The 27958-nt window shown below is 40.4% G+C and overlaps 1 protein-coding gene across 8 annotated transcripts; it reads right to left on the minus strand.

Moving 5' to 3' along the window:
• Positions 1–150: 150 nt before the first annotated feature.
• ciita (class II, major histocompatibility complex, transactivator) lies at positions 151–27958 on the minus strand. Of its 8 annotated transcripts, none has more exons than XM_023957690.2 (22): positions 26657–27957; positions 18109–18165; positions 15381–15416; positions 15212–15283; positions 14787–14876; positions 14663–14704; positions 14348–14395; positions 11865–12095; positions 7636–7686; positions 6743–6856; positions 6613–6666; positions 6310–6527; positions 4839–6172; positions 4178–4714; positions 3239–3418; positions 3093–3164; positions 2298–2378; positions 2141–2224; positions 1974–2057; positions 1793–1876; positions 1528–1611; positions 151–652 (listed from the first exon to the last, which is right to left on the minus strand). In XM_023957690.2, the coding sequence occupies exons 1-22, from the start codon at positions 27855–27857 to the stop codon at positions 577–579; spliced, it is 4830 nt and encodes a 1609-aa protein (XP_023813458.1). In that variant the 5' UTR covers positions 27858–27957; the 3' UTR covers positions 151–576. The 8 variants fall into 8 exon arrangements, with proteins under 8 accessions (XP_023813458.1, XP_023813457.1, XP_078807562.1 ...); XM_023957689.2 differs by having other exon boundaries at positions 14787–14879; positions 26657–27956; XM_078951436.1 differs by lacking the exon at positions 26657–27957 and adding an exon at positions 20767–20925.

Consider the following 27958-nt stretch of genomic DNA (forward strand, 5'->3'; position numbering starts at 1 on the left):
AATAAACTTATTAAAAATATAGATAAAGCAAAAGGTATATAGACAATTTTAAGGAGAAAAAAACAAACTTATTTACTGAAATAAATTAAAAAAAAAATACAAATCCGACCCATAAGTACACAAGACCAGGAGCAAACGGCAACAGACAACCACTATCAAAGGTCAATTTAATCAAAATGAAGAATAGAAATTGTTCATTTAAGGAAGTGAAACAACAGTTTTTAAATAAAACCCAAGCTGTAAAGTGAACATAGAACAAACATTGAATTTCTGAAGTGTTAACGACGTAATTTTTGAGAAAGCTAATGCAGCTTTTCCCCACAATTTATACAAGTGAGAAATTATTTAAAAATGTAACAACAAAAAAGCACAAACACTGTAGTGAAAAGTTTTTTGTTTTTTTTAGTTTGAATAAAGTCACAACACAGACAAAATAAACAGTTCATCTTTTGACCTGTTAGAGAAAGCACCAATTATTGATTAATGTAGTGCAGCCAGTCCTGGAGTTCTTCTGGACCTCCTTTCCTGAGAGATTCTTTCAATTGTTTCTGACACAGCTTAAAACATAAAAGTTTCCTATAGCGAAAGGATGCGACTGTCCTGGCGTTGAAGTCTCTCAAGCACTCTATATGGGATACACTGGTTCCACATTCTGTAAAAAAAGTGAGGCAAAATAAGTTAAAAAAACAAAACAAATTACGAAGTGTGTGACACAAGGTAATGACATAATCCGCAGTCCGTGACTGGAATTTTACGCCTGTAGTACAATTTCGTGCATATCGCACAATTCAGCCTATACCTAATTTTGAGCAGTTCAAAGTTCCGGTGCAAATTCCATCTATAAAATTGCTGTTTCCACGTCCCAGGATTTCGAAGACAAGGCTGCTTTTACTGCATTCTAAATACAAGCGGGTTTAGTCATTATCATCACTGTATATTTACTTTCTAATGGAACTATAACTTCAGCTATATTCTGTTAAGATAAGGAGCTGGTGGCAAATCCCTTTAAATTTAAAAATTTTTGAAAAAGCATGTTATTTGATATTTCAAGGCTTTTAAAATACAAAAAAACCCCTAATGTACCACCTACCTTTTTAAATGTTTTAGTTTCTGCCAACAAACCTGGTCTCCTGCATATTGGGTCTTACACCTCCAGTTCCTGACAGAAAAACTTAACTAGACGCCACAGTTACGGTAGGGATGCACTATAATTGATGCTGATTGTCCCTTGTGCTATCCCCTAGGATATTTTCTTGGGATATTTTCACTTTGACATTGAGAGTGAGGTCATCTAGACCCACTAGACAGTGCGCGGAACATTTTTCTTCAATGATTTGTGACCTTCACTGGTTTCCATGGATTACATGAAATCCTCTCCACCTTTATCCACCTTTGTCATGGTAGGGAGAACACGTCAATGGTCATCTTGACCCCGTAGGACAGCACAAGGGTTAAATGTGGATGATTGATTGCTATGAAGTATAAATCGGCCACAAGGTGTTTTATTTAGGTATTATAATAGCTCACCTCAGGGTTTTAACCTTTTTACAGTTTCTCAGACTGAGTGCCAGACTCTGCGCTCCAACATCTCGCAGCTTGTTGTAGCCCAGACTGCAGAAAACAATTCAATTCAATTTTATTTGTATAGCCCAAATTCACAACAACAGTCGTCTCAATGGGCTTCCAAAGCATTATCAAATGTGAAACTTTGCCATCCTTTGACTCTGCAAGTGAGCTTAGTTAAGCTTTCTATTTTAAAACCGGCTAAAAACTAATTATTATAGCCACTTACTCAAGATGTGTGAGGGACGGCATGTGTGGGAGGACAGCCGCCAAACTCTCTGCCCCTTCGTCGGAAATATCATTACTGTAGAGACTGGAACAGACAAAAAAAAAAAGGATGTGAAAATTTGCGTCTGAGGCAAGATGTTGTTTATAGATGACATGAGTGTGCGTATGTGTGCATTCGATACCTTAAACAGTGCAGTTTGGGCAGATCCTTCAGTGCATGTGCCAGTTTCTTCACCCCTTTGTCCCCTATGCAATTCTGTGACAAACTAAAATCAAACAGAACAAAAAAAAATGCTTTGTTAGTCAAAAAATGAGAGAAAGCATGAACACTGCACCAAAGAGAACTCACTTTAGTACTTCCAGAGAGGTGAGTGAGTGTAATATGCTTGCCAGTTTCTCTGCTCCTTGGTCCTCAATTTTACTTTCTTCTAGGCTGAAAAGTAAAAGATTGTAATCAAACATGTCTAATAAATCCAAAAAAATGAAGATTTTGTGTTTTTGCTTACTCCAAGTGTTGGAGGTTATGCAGCCCTGGTAGAAGGTTCCATAGCTTAGGAAGAGCCAGAGGGCCCTCCTCTGAACCAAGCCTATAGAAAAAGTCAACATCACTATCATCTCCTTCCTTTTCTACTGAGGGTGTCAAACTATAGCATTGATTGCGAATAATTGTTATAGACAATTCAGTGTGTTTTTTAATCACAATAGTCTCATTTTCACGCTGGACGGTTGCTTCCGCTAAGTCCATTCCTTTCTGATAATGGACACCTCGAAGGGCGTTATCCCACCACGGTCAATCACAAAAGAAATACACATTAAAGCAATTATTAGTACTTTAATCTTTTATATTTCTAAATTTAAATTGTTTTTTACAAAAGCGGCCTATTTAAAATGTTGTCATGGTAACGGCTACAGTGCCTGCACCGACTTCGCTCTGTGACTTCTTTAAACATTATGATAAGTTTATTAAGGTGTCATTTCAGAGGCAAGTTCCCCTCTTAGAACTTTTTTGTTCAGTCACAACAAAGACACAAAGTCCAAAATCTAAATTGTGTAATTCCTTGGTGCCACCTCCTCGAATCTTATCTCTTCCTTCTTAGATTCTCTTCTTTCTCCCCAAATTCCAGTCTTCAAAATTATTAAATTGACCAAACAAGTCAAAGGAAAATATGAAAAATCAATCATGTCTTTTACTGTCCTGCTGTTGAGATAAATTGTGGAACAAGGGATGTCAACAGATGTATTACGTAAAAACGTAATTATGACAGAAAAACATTCTACGTTTAAATATTTGTCAAACTTACTCAAACTCCAGCTTGTGTAAGTCTTTGACCGCCGGTACCCCATCTGTCAGGATGGAGTCCGACAGGCGAGAGCTACAGCGAAATGACAGAGTTAATGTGCTTCCCAGTGCCTCTGACTTGAATGGGGTCTATGTGAGGGACCCTACCTTTCCGATAGCCTCTTGTTTGTGTGGATGTTCACCAGTTTCTCCAGGTGTTCTATGTGACACACCTGTGTGGCTTTCAGAGGTTGGATGTGAAACTTTGACACTGCTCCCTGCAGGAGCTCCTCTTCGCCACTTTGCTCCAGCTGCTCCCAGAGGTTGATGACGTCAGCGATGCACGCCCTGAGGAAGACGCAAAGTTTATCAAGACGGACCAAAAGACCAAAGATGGTCTTTTATGGAGATTTTTTAAAAATCTATTTTGTTTTGTTTAGCTGACATGGAGATTTAGACGTTCATGCTTTCAAGTTGAGCCATTCTGAAACAGATTTTCTTGTGTTTCAGTATTTTTTATTTTTAACAAAATAGGTCATATCCATCATATACTTCCTACATGAAAACAATAATGCCTTAAACTAGGAATTAGTTTTAACCCTTGCCCTGAGGCAAGTCGTTAATCATTTTGACTCAACTTTTACCATTAAAAATAATCCTTTCAAAATGAAATAAATCAATCTATTATCTATTTTGGAAAATACCATTTGGATTGAGACATGGTAGGTTTAGTTTTTTTTATGTTTATTTTACAGCAAAAAAAGTCATCATTACAACCCAATGTGTGGAAAAAAAAGAAGAATCAGTTTTGTTTGCTGATTTCATGAACTTTTCTTCAACTGTGGTCTCTTGACTCAGTTGACTGTTTTCTGATGTGTTTAAATTCAATCATTGCAAGCATGCAAGACCAAATCTTTCATTTATGTGGTCCTTTTTGCAGTTTGATTAAGCATTTTATGAAAAGAATGGATAGTAGTATCCTCCCTTCAAATACAATCCTAAAAACCTCTATATTAGGATGACTTCTGAAGTAAAGACAGATCTGTTTGCTTGTTTTCAGGCCTAATTTATTGGATAGTGATAAATATGGTATGTGGGAATTTTTACCTGAATGAATTGATGTTGTTGAGGCTCACCAGAGCTCTGAGTCCACTGATCTGTATCCCAGTGTTTTCAAAATCCAAGCAGAAACTTCTGCCTTCAGCCGCTCCCGTCAGCAGAGCGTTTTTTATGGTAAACACATCAGGTGGACTGAGAGGAACCCCATTAAACCTGAGAGATTCTGGAAGGTTTTCTGCCAGCTGGGTGGCTAGTTTTGTGCCCCCGGGGTCTCTGCCACTGCTTTCCTGAGAAACACTTGCTTCATAGACGTAGTGGCACAGCTCCAGGACCTGGGCAGAACCCAGGTCACTGTAGGAAAGGCCTGCGAGGTGTTTTGCTACCAAACCCTGTCTGCTGATCAGCGTATTTCTGAAGACAGTCTCTGTGTGTGAGTGGAGCAGCTGAAGTTTTTTCTTTTTGTGGAAAAGTAGTCCAACCACAATTCTCTGAGTGAGCTCAAGCTCCTCTCTTTTTGGCCGCCGGCGCCATTTGGTACCCATTTGGAAAGGGAGGGCCTGAAGAAAAGAGCGGTCTGAGACAATCCTAAGAAAATAAACAAGATTAAAGACTTTAGAGGAGTACAAAATCAAAAGCGAAAGAAGACAGGAGAACGGGTTTACCCTCAACTGTGTGAAGGGCAAACGTTTCACTGCTCTATTTAGTTTACCTTGACAAAGACAAATGGACAGCCGCCAAGTAACTCTGAAGAAAAGGGCTGGTCCAGGCCAGAATAAGATCTTTACAATCAGCAGTGCTGACGTCTTCTCCGTTTTTCTCGCTCTGTCCTTCTACTCTTCTCTCTTTCTCATTTCTGTTGTCTGTTTCTCCATTTGAGAACCTTCTCCTCCTCTCTAGGTTCTGAGGCCAGAGAACCCCCAAGCCTAAGCCAAAAGCTTTGACTTCAGTTGGTACGGATCGATCCCTGGGGATTGTGGAGGAGTTGGATTTGACCCCCTCCCACGCCAAAGCACTCAGCTGGAGCAGCAAGTCTTTGTTCTCACTTTCATCTGCATCCTTGGACAGATTATACCCATTCTTATTGTGTTCCTGTTTGCCTAACTCTTTAGCTTTTCTGGATTTTTGCATGCGAGGGACTGTGCTCACTCTTCCTCTGGTTTTGTTTGGGGACGTTTTCCTCCATATCCTTTCTTGAGAAGTTTTTGAATGCTCTGTTGGACTGTTTTGTGTCGATTGTGTAGTAGTTTGTGTCTGAGTGCTACCGCATACTGTTGGGGTCTTTGCATGTTTTTGCATTTTCAGAGAGACAACTTGATGACATAGTTCAGTCAAAGTTCTTGGCAGGTTCTCAGAGTTTCTGGATTGCTCTAAAACCATGCATGCTAACCGGCAGAGTCCAGGGTTCCAGCACAGATGGTATAGGTAGCTGCTACTTTTCAAGCAATCAAGAGCAGACGCCCTCAAGGCAGGATCGGTGAAGTAATGAAATATATAAGACTCAATACTGTCTGAGGTGAAGCCACAAACCTCCAGAAGAGTATCCACCCGTCGGAGTAACTGGCTAGCTGCACCTCTCGGCCGGCTTGAAAGGAGTAGAGTGCATCCTGGGAGAAGGAGCCTCTGAAAAATGGCGGAGTATAGCTGCCTAACTGTGAAGGTCTGCGTCTTGCTGTCTTTCTGCAATAGAGTGAAGCAATCTTTCTCCTGAGTTTGGAGTAGGCTCTCGTAGTCCCGTAGCTCATTAAAGCCATCGAAAATGAGGAGGACGCGTTTAGGGTCTGCGAGAACTTGAGCAAACACTTCATTGGGGTCAACACAAGGAGCGACGGAAGAAAGGTCAAAAAGGAGCGTCTGAAGGCTGTAAATGGGCTCTGTTAGCGTGAGTCCTTTCCCGTCAAGTAGGAAAACAAAGTCAAACTGAGGTAAGGAGTTCCTGGACCAGTCAAGACACAACTTCTTGATCAAAGTGGTCTTTCCCATTCCTGCGTTTCCGAGTAGCAAAATGCAGCGTACAGATTTTCCTACGTTTGAGCTTTCAAAGATCTAGCAGAAAAAGCAGAAACATAATTCACAGTGAGTTTCAATCAACAAAAACTTTAACTTTGCTCCCACTCTGCAAGCTATATTATTTGAAACAAACATAAATCTAAAAGCAGCTTCAATCGATCATGAAATCCTACTTGATTCAGCTGCAGTAAGTTTTTCTGTCGTTGTGTACGTCCAGTGATGGCAAACTCCTTGTCCGAACATTTGCTTGTGTTTTTTCCTGAGCGATAAATCTCTCTTTGGCTCACATGCTGGTCTACGTAATGAAACGTAATGCTCAGGCCTTCCTCCATTTCCAGGGACTGTTGATACATGTGAAATTTAGCTGCTTGAATATAGTCCTTTACTCTCTCTGAAAGAAAAATAAAAGTTACTAAACCGCTCTTATTTATATATATATATATATATAAGAATATATATAAAGAAGTTTTTCTCACGGGAAATGTCAGGAATTCTGGGGGATTGTGGTGGCTCCTTTGATGGGGACCTATCTGAAATGGAATCATATGAAATTTGTGAACAAATATTTCTCAAGGGTGAAAGCCTGAGAGTGACGACAATGCTCACCATGACTGGGAGAACGAAGGGAGACACAAGAGGGGGATGTAGCCTTGCTGGCTGTGTCTGATAGAGAACCTGGGGGGGATGAACTCAACAGAATAGGGGCTACAGTGCCATCCACTGCAAATATAATATAACAGAGTAAAGAATCTTGAAATGTTCCATTTATATTCCACCTTTTAAACTTGGAGGCAATTCCAGGAGCTTTACAGGGGTGCAGAAGCTATGCAATATACAGGAAAATCAAATCAAAATCCAAAAGCTGAAATTATAATATAAACTAAAAAATTGTACAGTATCTATTATTTAGCAAGTATGAATGCTTAAAGTACCTCTCAGATCATCTTTAGTGCTGTTTTAAAAAACTCTACTGTAATTCAGCCTGTAGGAGATGAATGCCTGAATAAGGTTCTCCAAATCTTGTCTGGACTAGAGATTTTTTAGTCTCATTGTTGGATTGAGGAAGAGAGAAGCAGATCTAGTTTTCTTAATATAATTACTGAAAACTCAGGTCTCAGTCAGTCATGTCACAAAGAATTTTAACTTGACTTTTGGTCTTTATTCTTCTAAAAGTCGGCTCCTAAGTTGTTTCCAAAACAAACACATTTTGGGTTGTTGATGTTTAACTGAAAGGGGTTTGACTGAAATTAGGAGTTTAGCTGCTTTTAAGCAGCAGCAGAGAGACCAACAGGGGTAAAGCGGAGTGTCGTCTGCATAAGTGTGATGTGGAGGAAATATTAGTGAGCATGATCTGACAGAGAGAGTGAATGTAGAGGCTGATCAGCAGAGGTCCAAGAATAGAACCCTGAGGCACTCCGCATGACATAGAGACTCTTACATTTGTGATCTCCAATGGAAACAGCATGTCTACACACTGCATCAGTGATGGATGTACTCACCTGGGGACAGTGGAGGTATGTGGTGATTGCAGGGAGGCGAGTCAACAGGAACTGCAACAAAGTTCGAGCAAAGATATTAAACATTGAAATATTTTAAATAACAAGACAATACATGCATTGGCAGTTATGTAACAAAATTTCACTGACACTTAAAAACAAATGTTCAACATTTGCACCAACTGCAAATGAAATGTGTTTTTCAATAAACATTTCACACTGGGTGTAAGTTTTTTAAACATCTACCACATTTTCCACACTATAAGGCCCACTTATAAGCATTAATTTTTTTTTTTCAAAAAACAACAGCTTGTCTCATAACCCGGAGTACCTATAATACACAAGCTTCCTGTTCTGAGCTCTCAGTAACAGAGAGGTTTGGAGTTATTTCAGTCTCAATAATCAGAAATGCACACAAACTGTTTCACAAATACACACGCTCTGATTTACAAATATATTTTTATGCAAACATGTACTATAAATTCACAAATCTACATGAAGTTTTTTTTTTACAAATACACTGTTTCACAAACATAATTTTTAGGGAAAATTTGTAATATAAACTCACAAATCATACAAATTACAGAATCGCCTAGCATTTCTGCATCTCTCTGTATTTGTGAGAAAAATGCGTGTGGTGAATATTGAGACTCTTCTATCGTCCCAGGTCAACAAATGTCATCATTGGCTAATGAATCTGTCAATCAAATCAGTCAACCAGGTGTGTTCGCTTTCAGCAAATCTTGTGAATCTGTGTATCATTCCTTCATTTGTTTTTCCAACTAAAACCAACAATGAAAATAACAAAAAGATTGCTTTATTTAATAATACATTTTTTATTTTTATGTGTATTTATTTACAGTCACCTGGAAGTCCTTTAGTGGAGTGTTTTTTAACCTTTTTTAAGCCAAGGCACACTTTATCCTTGAAAGAAATCCCGCAGCACACCAGCATCCAAAAATTAAATAGGAGAAACTCTATAGTCTGTATTGATGTACAGTACCTCCGTAATGTTTTTTCTAAAAGATTTAATAAAAGTTAGGTTAGTTTTTAGTAATAACTTTCAAGTAAATTATTTGACATTTTTACTCTGGTAGTTATTTCCCTTCAGTTCATTAACATATATATATATATATAAATATATCACATCTCACATCTAGTCCATTTCCGTCTTGTTCCAGTAGCAAGGAAGGAGGCAGAGGACTAGTGAGCGTAGAAGCCACTATCCAGGATGAAACATCCAAGATGCATGAGTACATCAAGCTCAAGGCCCCAACTGACAGTGTGCTCAGTGAATGTCTCAGGCAAAGGAGAGCAGAGGATACCGTGCTGGAGGACAGATCCTCACGGGAGGACAAACCCCTGCATGGGATGTACCACCGGACCATAACTGAAGTGGCTGATATCAAGAAGTCCTACCAATGGCTAGAAAGGGCTGGCCTACAGGAGAGCACTGAAGCGCTCATCCTGGCAGCTCAGGAACAAGCCCTGGTCCAGCTGCCTCCACAATCAAGTGGCTGGAATAATAACCAGGAACATGTGTGCAGAATATGAACTGGAAACCCCAAGGTCAAAATGGGAAACACCTCCGAAGGTGGTAGAGAATGAGAGGGCAAAGATCCTGTGGGACTTCCAGATCCAGACTGATAGGATGGTAATGGCGAACCAACCAGAAATTGTAGTGGTGGATAAAGAACAGAGGAAAGCCGTTGTGGTGGATGTGGCAGTGCCAAGCGATGGGAACATCAGGAAGAAGGAACATGAGAAACTGGAGAAATACCAGGGACTCAGAGAAGAACTGGAGAAAGCATGGAAAATGAAGGTGACAGTGGTGCCTGTGGTAATTGGAGCACTCGGGGCAGTAACCCCCAAGCTGGAGGAGTGGCTACAACAGATACCTGGAAAGACCTCAGACCTCTCATTCCAGGAAAGTGCAGTGCTTGGAACAGCTAAGATACTGCGCAGGACCCTCAAGCTCCCAGGCCTCTGGTAGAGGACCCGAGCTTGGAGGAGAAACCTCCAATTTTTTCATATATATACTTTCTAAATATTGATTTATTTATTTTTAAATTCAATGTTGGTGCAAAGGCAACTGTAATTTTTTTAACAATCATATGATCACAATATGTTTGACAAGTTTTACACAAAAAGACTAACATTATTTTTATGTTTTCTGTAGTTACACAAAAAGTGAACATGTTGAAGTTTTATTAGTTTTTCTCTTATCTCAATCAAAGATGAAGTCCTTGAAAACATTAACAAAAATGTTTTATTTCTTTTTAGATGATTAAATTGTTTCAATTTAGTTTAATTGTGTCTGTTGGGGCTGCACAGTGGCGCAGTGGTTAGCGATCTTGCCTCACAGCAAGAAGGCCTCTGGTTCATGTCCCGGCTGGGGGATGTGAAAAACTACATCAATGGGGGACCTTCCTGTGTGGAGTTTGCATGTTCTCCCCGTACATGCGTGGGTTCTCTCCGGGGTCTCCGGCTTCCTCCCACCATCCAAAAACATGCATCATAGGTTAATTGGCAACTCTAAATTGTCCCTAGGTGTGAATCTAAGAGTGAATGGGTGTGTGTTTGTGGACATTCTACCCTGCGACAGACTGGCGACCTGTCCAGGTTGTCCCCTGCTTTCGCCCACAAGTGGCCAGGATAGGCTCCGTGACCCCGAAAGGGAAAAATGGTACAGAAAATGAATGAATGTGTCTGTTGGCCACTTCACCTTAATCCTGTTTATTAAATGTTGTTGTTATTACTACTTAAATTTAACATATAAAATAATCCAGACATTATAAGAAAAGCGTTTCAGTTAGAAAGAGGACATGGACCAAACTCTGGGATGTTTGGCTGTTAATAAACACAAACCTTGAAGAAGAACTAAACTGTTTACCTCTGATTTCATCAAGAAGACTTAAAAACTGTTGTTGTTGTGTGTTCGTTGTGGTTTCAAGACGTTTAACAGGGAAGACTCATCGTACGCTGAGACGCTGTCACTTTAACCCGGTGCATCATGGGAGATGTAGTGCGAATCTGCCGCAGATCGTAGACACTCTCTGAAATTTATTGTTTTGTTCACTTGTTCCAAAGTCTGACACCGGATCTCGCGGAAAGCTACACCACCAGAGACAAGCTTTAGCTGGTATTTTTGTTGGAACTGAGAGACTTTACGAGCTAAATCGGAACAAGGAAGTGAAAACTTTAACCACTTCTGATTGGTCAGACTGATGGCGTATGATTAAGCCTCCAAGAATGATTGGTGGAGAAAGTTGAAGGGGCGGGACTTTTCCGAAAACAGAGCTGAAGTTGCGGCTTAATCGCGGTACTGTCATTCTTATCAAAGTGTCTTTAATAGAATCAAATAAACACAAAGTATTTTGCGATCTTCCATATTCCTAACTACTCAGTGTTTCATCAGGCCTGTTTGGATGAACACAGAGTTGGTATCCTGGAGATGGTAAATGTTTTTAGATCAGTGAAAATGGGTAATTTCCCAAGGCACACCTGACCATATCTTACGGCCACACTGGTTGAAAAACACTGCTTTAAGTGGATGAATGAGCTGAAGCAAGGGAGGCTAAACTAAGTCAGTTCAGTAAAGTTAGAAAGATATTTACAGATTCAGACTTCCGGCCTCAATAACTTTTCTAATAAACGTTCAAATGTGACAGCAAGTATCTCGATCATTTTGTATTAACACAGAGAATGAACTACAAATGCATTTCAAAAGAAAAAAAAATGTTCTGCCTTGTATGAGAATTATTCTCTTCGAGCTATAAACAGAGACACGGCAGTGAGACAGCTGCCAAGGGGCCGTCAGCAAAGTGAAAGTCAGAGAAAAGACCATTATTAACATAATTCTGAAAATAAAAATTAAATCCATTAATTGTTTTTCTGTTTTTTTTTTTAAATAAAGCAGTCTTTTTGTTTTTTCATTGTTGGTTTTTAGGAATGAAGGAATGATACACAGATTCATCCGATTGGCTGAAAGCAAACACGCCTGGTTGGCTAATAAATTTGAGTGACAGATTCATAAGCCAATGATAACATTTGTTGACATGGCACATTAGAAGAATCTCAATATTCACATTTCTAGTCATTGAGACTGAATTAACTCCATAGAGAAGGGAAGGGCGGTAAGGTTGCACCACCAATAGCCCATAACGTAGAGGGACCTTTCAAACAAAAGTTTGACCTTTTTTGGACTATACTACCTTATTGTGCGAACTCACCTAAAATGTACGTTGGGGTGGTGGGAGTGTTTGGCAGTGGTAGCCTAATGACTGAAGAGTTAGGTGGAGGCAGCTGGACCAGTTGATAACCTGAATTGTCTGGGATAGCAATGAACTGAATGGGAAGTGGAGTGGCAGCCTGCGGTGGGTAAAGGCGTAGAACTTTTGGTGGAGTGTCAGCGAAGTCTGTCCCGCCGTCTTCTGGAGATGATCCAGATTCTGCATCACCCCCTGCAAAAACATTCCAATGTCCTTCAAACTAAATGTTAAAGTTTCCGTCCACTAATCTTTTTGATCTATTGTAATTGTTCCCGGAATCAGAAAGAATCAGAATCAGAAAAGGTTTTATTGCCAGGTTCAGTAGAGCGCACTTTACAAAACGAGGAATTTGTCTTGGTGTATGGTGCAATTAAGAATAAGTTAAAAAAATTAAGTTAACACAACAACACACTATATACAGTTGAGTGAGGTGGGAGCACAGGTGGGCTGGGATGGTGGGGCCTGTAAGTAGCAGCGATAGTCCTTTGGTGGGGGTGGGGGGGTCAGCTGGGGGGAGTTGGGGTACTGTTCAACAGGCTGACTGCAGTGGGGAAGAAGCTGTTCATGTGGCGCGAGGTCCTGGTCCTGATGGACCGGAGCCTCTTGCCAGAGGGGTGGGGCCGAAAGAGATTATGTCCTGGATGAGAGGGGTCGGCTACAATCCTGGGTGCCCGCCTCCGGGTCCTGGAGATGTGCAGCTCCTGGAGAGACGGGAGGTGGCAGCCGATCACCTTCTCTGCTGAGTGGATGGCGCACTGCAGCTTGGCTTTGTCTCTGGCTGTGGCCGCAGCGAACCAGACTGTGATGGAGGACGTGAAGGTGGATTCGATGATGGCAGTGTAGAAGTTTACCAGCATCTTTACAGGGAGGTTAAACTTCTTCAGCTGCCTCAGGAAGTACATCCTCTGCTGAGCCTTCCTAGTGATGGAGCTGATGTTCTGCTCCCTCTTGAGGTCCTGGCTGATGATGGTTCCCAGGAAGCGGAAGGACTCCACAGAGGTCACCGGGGAGTCACAGAGGATGACAGGGGGGAGGGGGGCTGGGGCCTTCCTGAAGTCCACTGTCATCTCCACTGTCTTTAGAGCATTAAGCTCCAGGTTGTTGGCGCTGCACCATGACACCAGCCTGGCTATCTCACTCCTGTAGGCCGACTCATCTCCGTCAGAGATGAGGCCGATGAGTGTGGTGTCGTCAGCAAACTTCAGGAGTTTGACAGACTGGTGACCAGCAGTGCAGCCGTTTGTGTACAGGGAGAATAACAGGGGTGAAAGGACACAGCCCTGGGGGGATCCAGTGCTTGTGGTCCGAGTATCTGAGACGAGCTTCCCCAGCCTCACATACTGCTGTCTGTCCGTAAGGAAGTCTGTGATCCACCTGCAGGTGGAGTCAGGCACATTCAGCTGGGAGAGTTTGTCATGGAGCAGTGATGGAACTATTGTGTTGAACGCGGAGCTGAAGTCTACAAACAGGATCCTGGCGTAGGATCCTGGAGAGTCCAGATGCTGGAGGATGAAGTTGAGGGCCATGTTTACTGCATCGTCTATCGATCTGTTGGCTCTGTAGGCAAATTGCATGGGGTCCAGGAGGGGGTCTGTAATGTCTTTGAGGTGGGAGAGGATGAGGCGCTCAAAGGACTTCATAACTACAGAGGTCAGGGCCACGGGTCTGTAGTCATTCAGTCCTGTAATTCTGGACTTTTTGGGGACAGGGATGATTTGAAGCAGGCTGGCACATGACAGGTCTCCAGTGAGGTGTGTCCCAGTGGTATTTTAATCATGATTATGTCAAAATAAAAAAAATGTCGTTTTCTAGGACATACTTTCTGCAGAGTAGCAGTAGTTCATTAGAAATTTGCCTCTGAGTTGTAAGTGGGCCCTTTGGCGCAGAGCAACCGCGCTCCCCTTCCCTTCCCCTCCCCATTGAGGAGTGGAGCAGGGAGCTCGTAGCCTGTCCAGCATTTTTCTGTCACCAATTGCTCTCTTTTTCAAACAGCAATTTTTCAATTGGAATTAAGACCTACTCAGAAATATCACTTACACTTAATAGTCTTTACGTATGTCCTCCATAATCAGAAAAATACCACAAAAACATGTTAAAAAGACTGTTTTCCTCAGAGTGGGTCTTTAAATACCTTCAACAAACCAACGTTTTGTATAAGATTAAAACTTAGAAAAGATGGGAGTTCTTCTTTTGAATAAAAAGGGACATTTTCAAAATTCAACTTCCTGTTTCTGGATCCCTATTTTAAACGAAAAAGGGAACTCAGATAAACATGATCAGCAAGACCTATTTTCACTTTTGAATAAACCATGGCTACACATAGATGAGACATTCTTATGAAGCCGTTACCAGCCATAACTGGCATAGGAATAAATGATAAATAGATATTTTAAACAAATCAAAACAACAACATAATGGGGTTTTATCGAGTCAGGGAAACTCACTCTGGGGGAAAGGTGTCTCGGCGTGTGGCTCCTGGGGTTTTGGTTGACCTACAAGAAAGGGGAAACACTTTTAGATATAGTTGTTTACTTGGAAAGTTTCAACAGCGGTAAAACTAATGTTAACCTGAAGGTTAACTTTGAAGCGACGGCTCTTTTGTAGATCGTGTAAAATGTTTTGAGGAGAAACTTTGTCTTTATTGGACTCAAAAAAAAACAAAGAAAAAAATTAAGTTGTCATATAAAGCAGCTACGATTTGCTTCGACATCCCAAAATGGGATACGGAAGTGAAATAAGTGAAAGTCTGGATTTGTCACCTGTTGCTCTTGCTTTTTTTGTAGTGTTGTTCTTATCTGTGCCTTTATTAAAAAAAAAAAAAAAGTATTTTGAAAACAAGTAACTGGAACTTTTCATACTTTATGTAAATTTGCTTCCACTCACGGGTTCTTTTTTCACAACTCTGTCTTTTTCTCTTTCTTGAATTTCCTGGTGGTTTGTTCGGCTCGAGAACGCCGGATAGACAGGGGGTCTCTGCTGCCATAGAAACATCATATGAAGCGCGAGAAAGAGGAAGTTTGCAAAGTCAGTGAAGCACTTCTGTTTACAATTAACTGGAAGGGAAAGATGTTAGAACTAAACTGATGAGCCCGCCATCACGCTTTCACAGAAAATGCCCATTTGTTGCAGGACTTGTCACAATAATTTTTGGGGTGAGACTTTCCTAAACTTATTTTAAACTGGAAAACAGGGTGGAGGATCAGAAAACCTGTATATTTTAACCAGAAAAATTCACTTTTTTCAAGCACACATCATCATCACAAAATTTCACACTATAATTGAGTCACAGTGGGACAAAAAATACTTACTTTGCTGACTGATGTCATCCACATTGATTGAGCTGAAAGCTTTATCAAGTGCATTTGGATCCAGGAAGGAAACTGTAATGCGACAAATAAAAAAGATGAGGAATTTAAAACTGTACAAAGGTAAACATCAGAATTAAAAGCATCTTTCAGAGATTGAGTATTAGCTCACCCAAAAAGTCGTCATTTAGGAATTCTGACAAATCCTCTGAAATACAAAATAAAAAATCACCATCAGATAAGATTTAACATTTTCTGGCGCTCCACTCACCTTTTCGTAAAGGGTCTACATCATGCTTTTCTTAAGCCTTTTAAAGTAAACTATATCTATATATGATTATTTATTACCTTTGGCACTCTAAAGAACGATTTTTAAGGAAATATAAGTTATTTTCGTTTATTAAGTTTATTTTGCTACTGGTGGATTCCACCGATTTCATGATGTAAACCTAGAGCCGGCCTCGGGAGCGTGTCTGTGTTTCACACACAAAAATTAAACAACATCTTTTACAAAGATGCAAGTGCATATTATACATATAAAAGTAAAGTATTTTGCAGATCACCGCTAGCTCTGCTGAGAAAGTGGGTATATGTGTGTTAGTCTGGGGGCAGTGATGGCAGCGCAGAAATTTCTTGAGGGGGGATTATCCTAATTTATCTACGCCGCTAGTTTTTCTGTATTGGGATGCCAGACGACAGACTGTCTAGCGCCTCTGCCGGGCCTCTGCCGTGCCAATCGCGTTTGGTGCGAACGCAGCATACGTCTTCACAAGATTTTCAGAAACAGTTGCTAGTGTTTTGGCCCCTTCATGCAGATCTCCTCTAGAGCCGTGACGTTTCAGGGCTGTTGCTCAGCAACAGACTTTCAACTCCCTCCAAAGATTTTCTATAGGGTTGAGATCTAGAGACTGGCTAGGCAACTCCTGGACCTTGAAATGCTTCTTACAAAGCAATTCCAATGTTACCCGGGAAGTGTGTTTGGGATCATTGCCATGCTGAAAGTTTTATCTTCAGTGCCCAAGCTGATGAAAGGAGGTTTTCTGACGATGTTGGCCCCATTCATTTTTTCCTTTACACGGATCAGACGTCCTTGTCCCTTTGCTGAAAAACAGCCCCAAAGCATGATGTTTCCACTCCCATGCTTTACAGAAGGTCAGCTACTTAGCAAGCAGGTAAGGGAGAACTGGAAGACCGGAAAGGTTGAGGATCTTAAGGACCAGGGTTGGCCAGCCCTGGCCTAGGACTTGTTTGTTACATGCTACACTAAGCCACAAGAAAGCATTAGTTGCATTAGCCTATTCACAATACCTGTAATTCCAAACCTTGTTTGCTGTTCACCTTTTGGCCTATTCCATCAGTGTCATCTTAATTTTTTTTTTTTTTGCAAAATGATAGTGAACTTGAATCCTCTGTGTGCACATATTTATTAGCAGCTTCCTCATAAAATTATAAAACTGGTTGCAGTTTTTTTTAAAGACATTGACTATTCTTTTTTTTTCCTTTACTTGCTCTTTAATGCTGCACAACATTTTTTAAAATTGTTTTTCTTAACTTTGTTGGCTTAGGTGGATTCATTTAGCAGTAATGAATCACCTTTACCTTTACAAAAGTTACTGAGGCAAACATTGTGATATACGTTAAGAGTAAATCTCAAGCTACGACAAACCGGGCATTTGGCTGCATTCTTGTAAGTGCTTTTAAACGCTTGTTCAGCTCACACTGGAATAGCAGGTAGGGCATTTTCTTTTCTTTTTCTACTGTTTACTAGCACTTGTCTACACAGTTGGCTTGCCACAAAGCGTAGTTATTAATTTCTCCTATATTAGCAAATTTCAAACCGTTGTCACTTTTGTGATTTAAAACGGAGGCCATCCAAACGTCACTACCAAATCCGAGTCCCTCATTGGTCAAAGTTTAACCTGGTTTAACTTCGCACATGCGTTCAACGACCACACATTTTATTCGTTGAGCCTAAAAATGGTTGGAGAAACAAAAGAGTTTTGAACGTGGAAGACTGAAACGCATATTTACATAGATTTTTCATTGGAAAAGGCCGCTAGAACATGCGTTACTGAGGGCGTTCAAGACACACAGTCAGGACCATAGATATTTGGACAGAGACCCATTCTTTCTCATTTTGTTTCTGTACATTACCACAGTGGATTTTAAATAAAACAAGAAAACTTAAAACTTAAATAAAACTTGAATGGCCAAGTCAGTCACCTGATCTTAACCCAGTTGAGCATGCATTTAACTTTAGGAAGACTAAACTTCAGACAGAAAGGCCCACAAACAAACAGCAACTGAAAGCCGCTGCAGTAAAGGCCTGGCAGAGCATTCAGAAGGCGAAAACCCAGCATCTGGTGATGTCCATGAGTTCAAGACTTCAGGCTGTCATTGCCAACTAAGGGCTTTCAACCGAATATTAGTAATGACCATTTTTTTGTTCAGTTATTTCATTTATCCAATTACTTACAAGCCCATGAATTGAAGGGATTGTGTTTAAAAAATGCTTTAGTTTTTCACATTTGTATGCAATCTTTTTGTTCAACCCCTGGAATAAAAGCTGAAAGTCTGCACTTCAATGGCATCTGAGCTGTTTTATTTAAAATTAACTGTGGTAATGTAAAGAAACTAAATTAGAATTTTTTTTTTTGTCTTTGTCCAAATACTTATGTTCCTGCCTGTATGTGGTGGACAGAATCCAGAAGTTTACAGAAAAAAACACCTTTCAGAATCAGATCATAAAAAAATGGAAATATTATAAGTTATTTCCACAACCTCGGGGGACTATCTCACCACCAGTATCATTGTTAAGCTCAGGCATCCAAAGCTTGTTAAGGTCTTTCTCCACAGAATAACTATCAGTGACTTTAGAAAACAAGTGTTTTGATACTCACCTGGGAGAATGTCTGACTGGATAAAATTATCCTGATCTCCTTCTTGCATCTTGGCATCTGGTAACCCAAGCAAACACAAAATTGGAGACCAATTGTTATTTTTCTCAACTGGGAGGAAGGCGATTGGTCATTACAAGGAAGTAGCTGTAGATATTATTACAAAATACTCGTAATAGGCACTTGCTATTTCAATAACTGTTCTCAGCTGTTTGTATCTTCTGCAGCCATTGAAAGTTTTGATCAGATTTTGGCCATATGGACAGAGTTCAAGCCCAGAATGATATAGAAACACATCAGTTTATTCAGTTCATTTATAAATGTCAATGTCAGAAGGAAGCATGCTCATCCACCGTCGTGTTCTGTTTGGCAGCGACAGGAAGACAAAAATCAAATCCAAACTTTATGTGAAAGACAAAAACAGCAAATGAAAGGGCAAAAGGAAAAACTGCCATCCAGGTTTCCAGGAAATGTGTCAAGTTTTTACCAAGGATACAGTATTAAGTGTAGCCAGTAATAAGTAGGAAAGGTTACGTTCTCACAGTATAAATAGAATCAAAGCTTATCATATAATGGTACAAGCTGCACCAGTTAAAAATTAATGAATGCCACTCAGATTACACGTAAAGTGAAAGTTGGCTCTCACTAATGTGGCAACACATTTCTGAACCAAGTGAAAAAATGTTAAGTCACAAACACTTGACATTTAGAACAAAAAATGAAGTAGTTTCAAAAATTTGGGAGTTTCTGTTTCAATCTGGTCAAAAACATGATGGAATAACGAGTCCTGGTTTGGATTTGAGTATTTAATTCAAACTTGTTTTTAGGGGGTTTTCTAAACTTTTCAATGTCACATCTTTAGCTACACCGCTAGCGATGCTAATCAGGCCTTACAGCCTGAGATCTGAAACTTGAGATGAACCACCACCGCCTCACACCAAGAAGGCCCCCAGTTCAAGTCAAAACAAACACCAATGGGGGACATTTCTGTGAGGAGTTTGTGGCCCTATAACAGACTGGCGACCTGTCCAGGATGTCCCCTGCCTTCGCCCACGAGTGGCAGGAACAGGCTCCGGCAGCAGTGTGACCCCGAAAGGGACAAAATAGGTTTAGAAGATGAATGAATGTTTGATGAGTTTGTTTTCTCATCCATCATGTGTCCAGTATGTTTTGCTGCTGTCTTCCCCAGTTTGTCAGTGAGTCTGAGTCTGCTCTGGCCTGTTCAGTTTAGTCCCACTTGATTGTTTCATTTAGTTATTTTGTCAGTTGGGCCCAAATTACTGCATGGGTCCCTTTGGCACCGTGCTTGCATCTCCACCCCTACTTGCACGTGCACACTGTCACACTGCTCCCTGTCTGCTTTATCCCTCGCTCCTAACCCACAGTGTATTGATGGACAGTTATCTTCCGCTTATCTTTGTGTCAGATTTTCCCCCCATGGATGTAATATTTGTCCTACCAGCAGATCTAGCATAAATGTTACAAAGCTTTAAAACATAACCAACTCAAATTAGCAACTCCTTTTTTATTTCTTCTTACCCCCCCCCCACACACACACACACACACACACATTTTTTTCACATTTTCCCCCTCTCTCTTTCCTCTGTTAAAAAAAGAAAAAGAAAATATATATTTAAAACATGAAATGTAATAAATAAATAGAAAATTTGTTTGTTTTTTTTAAACAAAAACAAAAAAGGGTTTAGACAAATATACACCCTGGTGATCTGAAGATACATAACCCCTTTTGGTAATAGTAAAACCTGTCCAACACAAAAGACCTTAAGCTCTCATCTCTTTACTCAGCTGTTGGACAGAACAAGGTAAATGGAAAAAAAAGGAAACACAAATTGATGTGTGTTGAGTGTGACAAACTTACTATATCTTATATAAAAGCATATTATAGCACCATAGAAGCATTTTATGCTTATATGATTTATAAAGTAAAATAAACAACACATTTTCTTCTTGTGTTTGTATCTATGCAGGCGTTGAGTTATTGAGGGGGGTGGAGGATGGAAAGGGGAACGAGGGTCGGGGGGAGGGGGGGGTGGCACCACCCAGTGTTTCGCCCGGGCATCAAGCTACCCAAGACCGCCTCTGCTGATGACCGCATTACACGCACACATGGTTAAGATAGCCACGCCCTACATCACAGATTCAAACTGAAAGCAACTAGATTGGATCAATTGCTAAAAACAAACCCAAAAGGAACAGGGTCGACATTAAGAACTCTTTTGCTTTTACTTATTCCCCACTCCACTCTGCGCGTTCAAGTGAAAAAAACGTGCCCGAGCAGCACATTTATTATCAAAGTTTCCAAAGTCAAACACAAACAAGCCAAATAAATCTTTAACCCCTGTAAATGCAACTAAAATACTTGGTTATCGTGAATTTTCTTTCCGTTCAGAAACTTTTAACTTTTTTGTGATAACCAAAGACAGAAATTACGTAAATAATTAACGCATCTTTGGAATCCAACTCTGTGACTTAAATAAGCAACTTTCGTCAAATACTCGCAGAAAAATCCTAAAATTACATCCAAATACAGGCAGATACACGCCACATGAGCAAAATAAAACAACAATGATCTTTTTTGTTCTTGCGCACTTAGACAAATCCACCATGCGTCATTAAAATGTGGAAACATTTTGGCTGTACCTGAAGCCCTCCAAGATGCTGCTCCGGTCTTCACACCTTTTCTCTATTTCTTTTATGATAAACTCCCTGTCAAAGTGTATTTAATAAAATACAGATGTCAGCTTCGGCTTTAGATGACATACAGTTTAGTACAGTACGGTCACAGCCTTTGCGCGCAATGTAGATTTACTTTCGCTTTCCCCACTGATGCACAGCCAAAGGGTGGGCTTGCTTTGTACGACCGAGGACCAACAACATCAGCAATAGCCATTATCTGATAACAAACTGTAGTTCATGTTGTGTTTAGCTCACTACATAATTTTTCAATAAATGTTAATACACTAAATGTCACGTTTAACCAAATCAAAACTGCGCAGCTGGGAAAGTTTACAAAAAGCAGAAAAGCCACTTCGTTTACCTAAAATATCTAATAAATTACATAAAAAACAAATTTAAACTATTTTGTTTTAATCTTTTGTTTTGGTTTATGTTTTTGACTTAAAAAAAGAAGCTTTGTATGTCTAGTTGGTACACTTTTTTGTTGTTGTTGTTTTTATTGGCGTTTTTTTTTTATAGTTAATTTCATCTTTAAACTATAAAACACAGTTGTAAATCGGGCTATACAATGAAGTCTGAGTTTAACCTAATTTAGCACCAGCTTTCACGTCTTGTGGGTGCCGCCCATTTCAAGACGTAAACCTAGAGTCGGCCACCGTGTTTGCATTCCGCCCACGCCACTAAAACAAACAACATCCAAACTTTTGCAGAGATGGATGTGCATATTGTGTATATAATACAAAGACGTATTTGCCAAAAATTAACAAAAATAAACAACGCACACACAAAATAACAAACAAACACAAAAAAAGAAGGCAAAAAAATGTAAATAACAAACAAAAAACTTCAAGGATGGACTGACAGCAAGATCGACAAATGGACAGAAAAACAAAGAAAAAAATAAATAAATGCAGCCAAGCACAAACCGGTGTTCTGCTTGTGCCTGTCCCAAGCCAAGGAATTGCTCAACATAAAACCTGGTGTAGAGGGTAAAGAGTTGAGAAAACAGGACAAAACAAGAAACAGTGGGTATTAGGAGGAAACCTCAAAATAAACCATAAAAGTTGCTAAAAGGCTCAACATTATCAATGTCATAACTGACTCCTCTTGATGTTGCGGAGAAGCAATTCTACTCAGAGCTCTCCGCGGGTGACCAAGCTTCTAACCCTATCTCTAAAGGAGCTTAAAAGTCTACACAAAATGGCTCTACACACACTTGACCGTGTACATCTACGCAGACAACTGCAAACACCACACACAAACCATCGGACAAATACACACTAACACACTAATAGACACACACAAGCACAAACATATTGTAGCAACCTGGGGGTTAGCCCCGCCTTCAGCCCCTAAGACTAATGGCAAGTGGGGAATCTTGATGTGAAAACCATGAGTGAGAGGGCTGGGGACACAAGTGACCTCCATGCTGTTTGGCTGTTTGTGGTGTGCTTGTATAAATAGGCGTTGATGCTGAAAAGGGGAATTTTCTCTGCCTACTTCTTCCTCTCTGAGACTGTCCTGGGTCATGCGGTGTACGGGGCATGGACAGCTCTCCAATGAAGCCACTTAATTAGCTGCTTGGCTATAGAGAGGTACCAGCTGGGTCATTACAATATTTTCCATTGTCAGTGATATCTTCACCTATATGGTTGCATGTTGCAGTACAGCCAGAGCCTCTTGCGAAGAAGGAGCTAGAAAACCTCTAACTGCTGGCTGATCCAATACCACCCACCCCAAGACAGGACCAGTGAGACCAACAAAGAAGCCCCCTGCTGCCAAAGAGCTAGAGGGCACCTACCGTCCGAGAGTACAAAGCATCCCTTGCCACCTTCGGAGGTGGTAAGAGATGGATGGAGGCCCCTGACAGGAAGTGGGGAGCTAGGACTAAGCAAGCACCAGTTGCCAAGGGGATAGTGGGTATACAGTGACACAACGCATAAAGATGGGCACAAGCACCCCTCAAAATCAGATGTAATAACATTTCCAATCTGTAAATCCTATTAGCCATCCTAAACAATCTTAGTCCAAGAAGCTAGCAAACTAGGGACTCAATCTCACACTAGCTGCAGGCCCCTTCCACAAGATATAGGGTAGTAATAGGGAAAGAGAGTCATGTGGCCAGTCTCCTTCTGCATTGTATGAGTGTGACAGAATTTTAGTACACATACTAAAGAGTGTAATCCAGATTTGTCAGGTGATGGTTTGCACAGACACCTCCTGTTGTAGAAAGTGGGACCAATCACCATCCCTCTAAAGCAGGGGTGCTCACACTTTTATGGCGTGTGAGGTACTTTTGAATGGACAATGTCTTGAAGATCTACCTATAAAATATGCATATATTTAAATATATATATATATAAATATATATTTAAATATATATATAATATTGTTTCGCATAATTTTTCGAATGGAGGATTTTGTCTCTAAACTTGGGAATTTGTGGAGGAACATCACTGGAAATGATCTCCATTGACACAGAGAGATTTTTAAAACAGAAAAGAAGAAAAGGAACACTTCTACAAACAGGTTATCCATGTGTTCCATCTTCAGAAGGAGCTGGACTTTATTTATATGTAAAAACAAGTTAATAGCAATTTTGGGGATTTTTATTCAATGCTACAGTTTGTAGACGGACGAAAAATGTTTAAATGAAATTTTAAACAACACTCTTTAATGGTTGCCAATCAAATGGTGAATAAGCGATTGTGTAGGGTTTATTTGTTTGTAAGTCTGACTAATGACGTCAGTGCCTCAGCAACAATTTAACAGTTTTATATGGCAAAAAACTGCCTGTCCTGGCAAATCATTTAACAACACCCGATTGACTGAAAACTATTCCTTAGTAAAAATTAACTTTGGCTTAAACAATAAGCAGCCTGTTGCTTTTAACTTTACAATCATGCAGCTTTCACCGACCTTTTAATCAGCCCAAATCTGTACTTCAGCCCTCCACAACAGAAGCAAGCGAGCAGTTTGTTTTCAAGTCTTCCCTCTTTCATTAAATCTATTATTCATGATAACTGAAGGGTTATATTTTAATAAAAGTGGGCGTGGTCTTCCTTTGTTTTGGATCAGCCTTTCTGGGTGTGTTGCAGTATGCAGCAGCATCACCTGCGTAACATTAGTGCAGGACACTTTAGCAGTCTTGCCGTGACACAGCTCCCTATGCCTGAAGCCTCTGCCAATAGAAACATAACTGAAGGTGTGGTTAAAGGGCTTTTATGGTGGACCTACTTATCTTTACAAAAATATTGTAGATGTGGTTTAGAATGTAGAAAATATATCTGCTTCAGAGAAACTTACTCTGAAAGGGCAATAGAAGAGACCTAGGAGAGCTGCTTTTAATTCTGCTTTGGATAACTACAAAAACAGACAGAGGTTGCAGACTAAGTTGGTTGAAGCAATCATAAACATTTCTACTAAATTTGTTCATATTACATTTTAGGTAAGATTTTAAAAATGTTCTCTTGCTAAAAAGACATTAATTTTCAAAGACACAACTGTTAAACAGGCATGTAAAGTGCCAAGGTGGGGTCAGCTCCAGGGACAGCAGTCTCAGTTTGATCTGAATTTAATAGCAGAGAACTTCCAAATAATGGGTCCAAATATGTAATGAAAAAAAGCTGCTTGTCAGAGCACAATACTCTGAGGGCACCATGTCAGACTTTTGTATTTAAAAGTGACTGATTGTTGACACAAATAGATCAACACCCGTTCTGCTTTTGGTGTTTTTAACTTCTTCTTGTGGCATTTTTCTAATTACTGAGGACGTATATAAAGGAAATTGAGCTTAAAATTGCATTTCATAGTATTGCTTTATTCAAATCATTGCGAATCAGGAGCAGGCAAAAAAAAAACAGTTTCAAAATGCTTGTTTATGTTACGTAGAAAATACAGTGGGCAGGCCACAAGCTTCCTGCTCCGCTCCATTCTGATTAATCCGCGACTAGATCTATGTGGGTATTTGTTTCCTCATCTGAGCTGGCATTTGGCTCAAAACTGCACTGCTGGATAGCTTCAATATGGCTCACTATTTTTGTTGCACAGGTAATGTCAGGTTGAGGGTGTGAGGGTCTGTAAGCTAGCGAGAGAGCTTATAAACAGAGAAATCTCAGCAAGATGGCGGGAAGGGGAGGTGGGGTTGCTTCAGACCAATGGTTCTGTCCACAACTGTGGACTTTAATCATAACACATTTGACCTTTTGTCAAATGTAATGTTATGCAAGACTTAGGTGTGAATGCGAGTGTACCAATTGAGCGTACAGTGTACAAATGAACATAACAGGAGGGTTAACAATGTATTTATTTCAATTTATTTCTAATATAAGTCGCTGCGGAGTATAAGTCGCACCCCTTGCCAAACTATGAAAAAAAGGGCGACTTATAGTCCAGAAAATACGGTATATGGGTTTTGGCCCTGTAATAGAGTGGCGTCCTATTTAGGGTGTATCCTGCCTTTTGCCAATGGATGGGCGGGACAGGCAGCCCCCTGACCCCAAAAGGGACAAAACGGGTTTAGAAGATGAATGGATTTTCTGCACGACGACTGATCTCTAACAGGATAAGATCGAGAAACTGGCTGGGGCCAATGAGGTGGTTACTCGTAACTTGGACTAGTGCTTATTTTGAGTCATGTATTTCATCCAGGTTTATTAGATCCTGAATAGTTTCTTCTCAACATATTTTAAATTTGTTTTCCTATGTGTGATAGCTCAGCTAAAGTATGGCGTGGAACAAACGAGACAAACTTGATCTGCCAAAAAAGACGGCTTGGGAAGTTTTTTGGCAAGTGCAGTTCACCAACATGTGCCAAAAACAGCTAATATCTCCTGGGTAAACGCTGCACAGGTGAAGGGACTTCTCAAAAAAATTAAGTCAAACCAGTTGTCTTCGGTGCTTCTTTCTAGGCCTTCTTTTTTCAGGTATTAAAAAAAGAAAGATGTCCTCTTTCATGCACCTCCTTGTAAAACTAAAGGGAAATGGTTACAAGGCATAAATCATTTATCCATAATCTCAATGAGACACCAGCAGGTCTTATTTACTAAACGGAAAACACCCGCTCCACCTGTTCTGTTAACCACATACCAGCTCATTATGTCATTCAACTGATACCAGTTTCTCCGGACCATCACTGTTTTTTTAATTGTCTTATATCAAGAAACCTAAACCTTTTTTAGCGATGAAGAAAAATCTGTAAACATGAACTTTAAAGATCAACTAATCTCTTTAGATTCTGGTAGATTACAAAGTAGTTTAGAACCACTGCCGCTCTGCAGATACTATGTCCTCAAAAAGGACACATGTTTGTTAGTTTTGGCTGAAAACGTCATAATTAAAATTAAAAGACCACTAGGAACGATTTTAAAATACATCAAAAGATGATCGAATTCGGTCATTAGCAAGCTACCACTGGATGAGGTTGCAACACGAACCCAGACTAATACTAAATGACACCATGCTAGATAAATTATTAATAAAATGTTCATGCAGTCAAGGTTAAAATTGAAAATGAAAGCAGCACCAGCTTGATTTAACTATAAATACATGGTACGGAATCTTGTTACCCAACACCCCTTGCAGGTACTGACAGAGGGAGAAGGTGTGGCATTGAGAGATAGGGAGAGGAAAGTACCGGGAGATTGTGAAGGGAAAAAAAACCAAAAAGGTAAACGAACATTTAGTGCCAACGAGGAATATAGCCACATCTACTTTATTCTCCATTGTTATTTCAAGTTAATTTGAAAATTTGAGCTTTAAGTCAATGCCAGCTGCTTGACATATCATAAACTTCATGTGGCAGAGAAAGCAATGAGGTTAAATTTAAAAAAAAGGAAGGTGAACATGAACTTACCCTGGTGTGACTTTATATTCTCAAAGACTGCTCTGTCTGTGGACCATAATGATGCATTGTCTTCATTCCTGCAACAATCAAGACTCTCTTTCATGCCAGGATGCAAGTACGAGTTTTCCTGCATGGTGTTTTCAAAGTCCTTCAATAAATAAAGTAGATCACCACAGAAGCTTTCCGAGAGGGCATATTTGGTTCTTCGTTGTGCATCCATTGCATCTGTTGGCCTGTCAGCCTGACTCAAGTTCCAAGGATTCTCAGTAATGTCCTTTGTTTCAGTGGCTTGACAGGCTTCAACAGGGGAGGCAGTTCCATCTTCTTCCTCCAACTCCCTGGTATCGATGTTCAACCCTGCTGCACGGCCAGCTGCAGATGAGTATAACTCTCCAAGTTGTAGTGTGTTGCTCAAGCACAGATCTCTAATTCCCAATGAGGTACAATTAAATATGCCATCGAGAGGTTTGCAGGCAGCTTCCAACTCTGTTTCTTCCTCCATGTCCAAGAACGGGTGTTGTCTTTCACGGTCTGACACTATACTGTCACTTATTGCACAGCCGGTTGTCTCACAGGGAATCAAAGACAATAACATATTTTGTCCTTTGTGCCAGTTCTGCCACAGAGGCACAGCTATCCTCCTTGCAGCTTCTTCTACCTGCTCCAACCACTCCTCACCATTCTCCGAATTCCCTTTCTTGTCTCTTTCACTATCATTTCCAGGCTTCAGCACCAATTTGTCACCACTCAGCAGTCCTTGTATTTCATCACTGAATCTGAGACTGTGTTGGCAGTTCGCCAGAGTTGGATAGAAGACATGATTGAGGCTGTTTAGATGTTTTTCTTTCTCCTCCATTAGTTCCTGCATCAGTTTGGGATTGCTGCTGTGAAAATCCTGACTCATGTGCAGGGGGCTCATAGACTTTTTGATGTTCTCCAAATCTCCAGATGAACCAGACATTAACCCGTTGATCTCTTTTCGGCTGAGGTGCAGGGTGGTTGATCCTTGAGATAAAAGGCTGTTCGGCTCTCGATCTCCTGGTTTATCTGGAATTCCTTTATTAAATCGGCACAGCTTCAGGTTTTGTCTGTACCCCTCTGAGATGATCTGCTCCGCCACCAAACCATCCAGTAGAGCTTGGATGTCAGCAGGTGGAGCCCAGGTCAGAAACAACCTGACTTTACCCAGAACCTCTGCAAACAGAGCCATGATTAGAAAGATATCAATCTTTTTTTTTTTAAATGCATCCCTCTATTATTATGATAGCTGTTCTATGTTTTTTTAGAGGGACGCTGTGTTTTATGAGGGAG

Source organism: Oryzias latipes, chromosome 8, assembly GCF_053564925.1.
Source record: "Oryzias latipes strain Hd-rR chromosome 8, Olatipes_Hd-rR_3.1".
NCBI classification, from domain to species: Eukaryota; Metazoa; Chordata; class Actinopteri; order Beloniformes; family Adrianichthyidae; genus Oryzias; species Oryzias latipes.

Excerpts from the sequence above, each read along its gene's own strand:
- ciita (XM_023957689.2), bottom strand. The coding sequence starts at position 27,857 with ATGGCTCTGTTTGCAGAGGTTCTGGGTAAAGTCAGGTTGTTTCTGACC. Across the intron at positions 14,880-15,211 it reads GGATGACATCAGTCAGCAAA|CAGAGACCCCCTGTCTATCC; the intron begins GTAAGTATTTTT and ends TTTCTATGGCAG. Across the intron at positions 2,058-2,140 it reads ACCTCTCTGGAAGTACTAAA|TTTGTCACAGAATTGCATAG; the intron begins GTGAGTTCTCTT and ends GTTTGATTTTAG.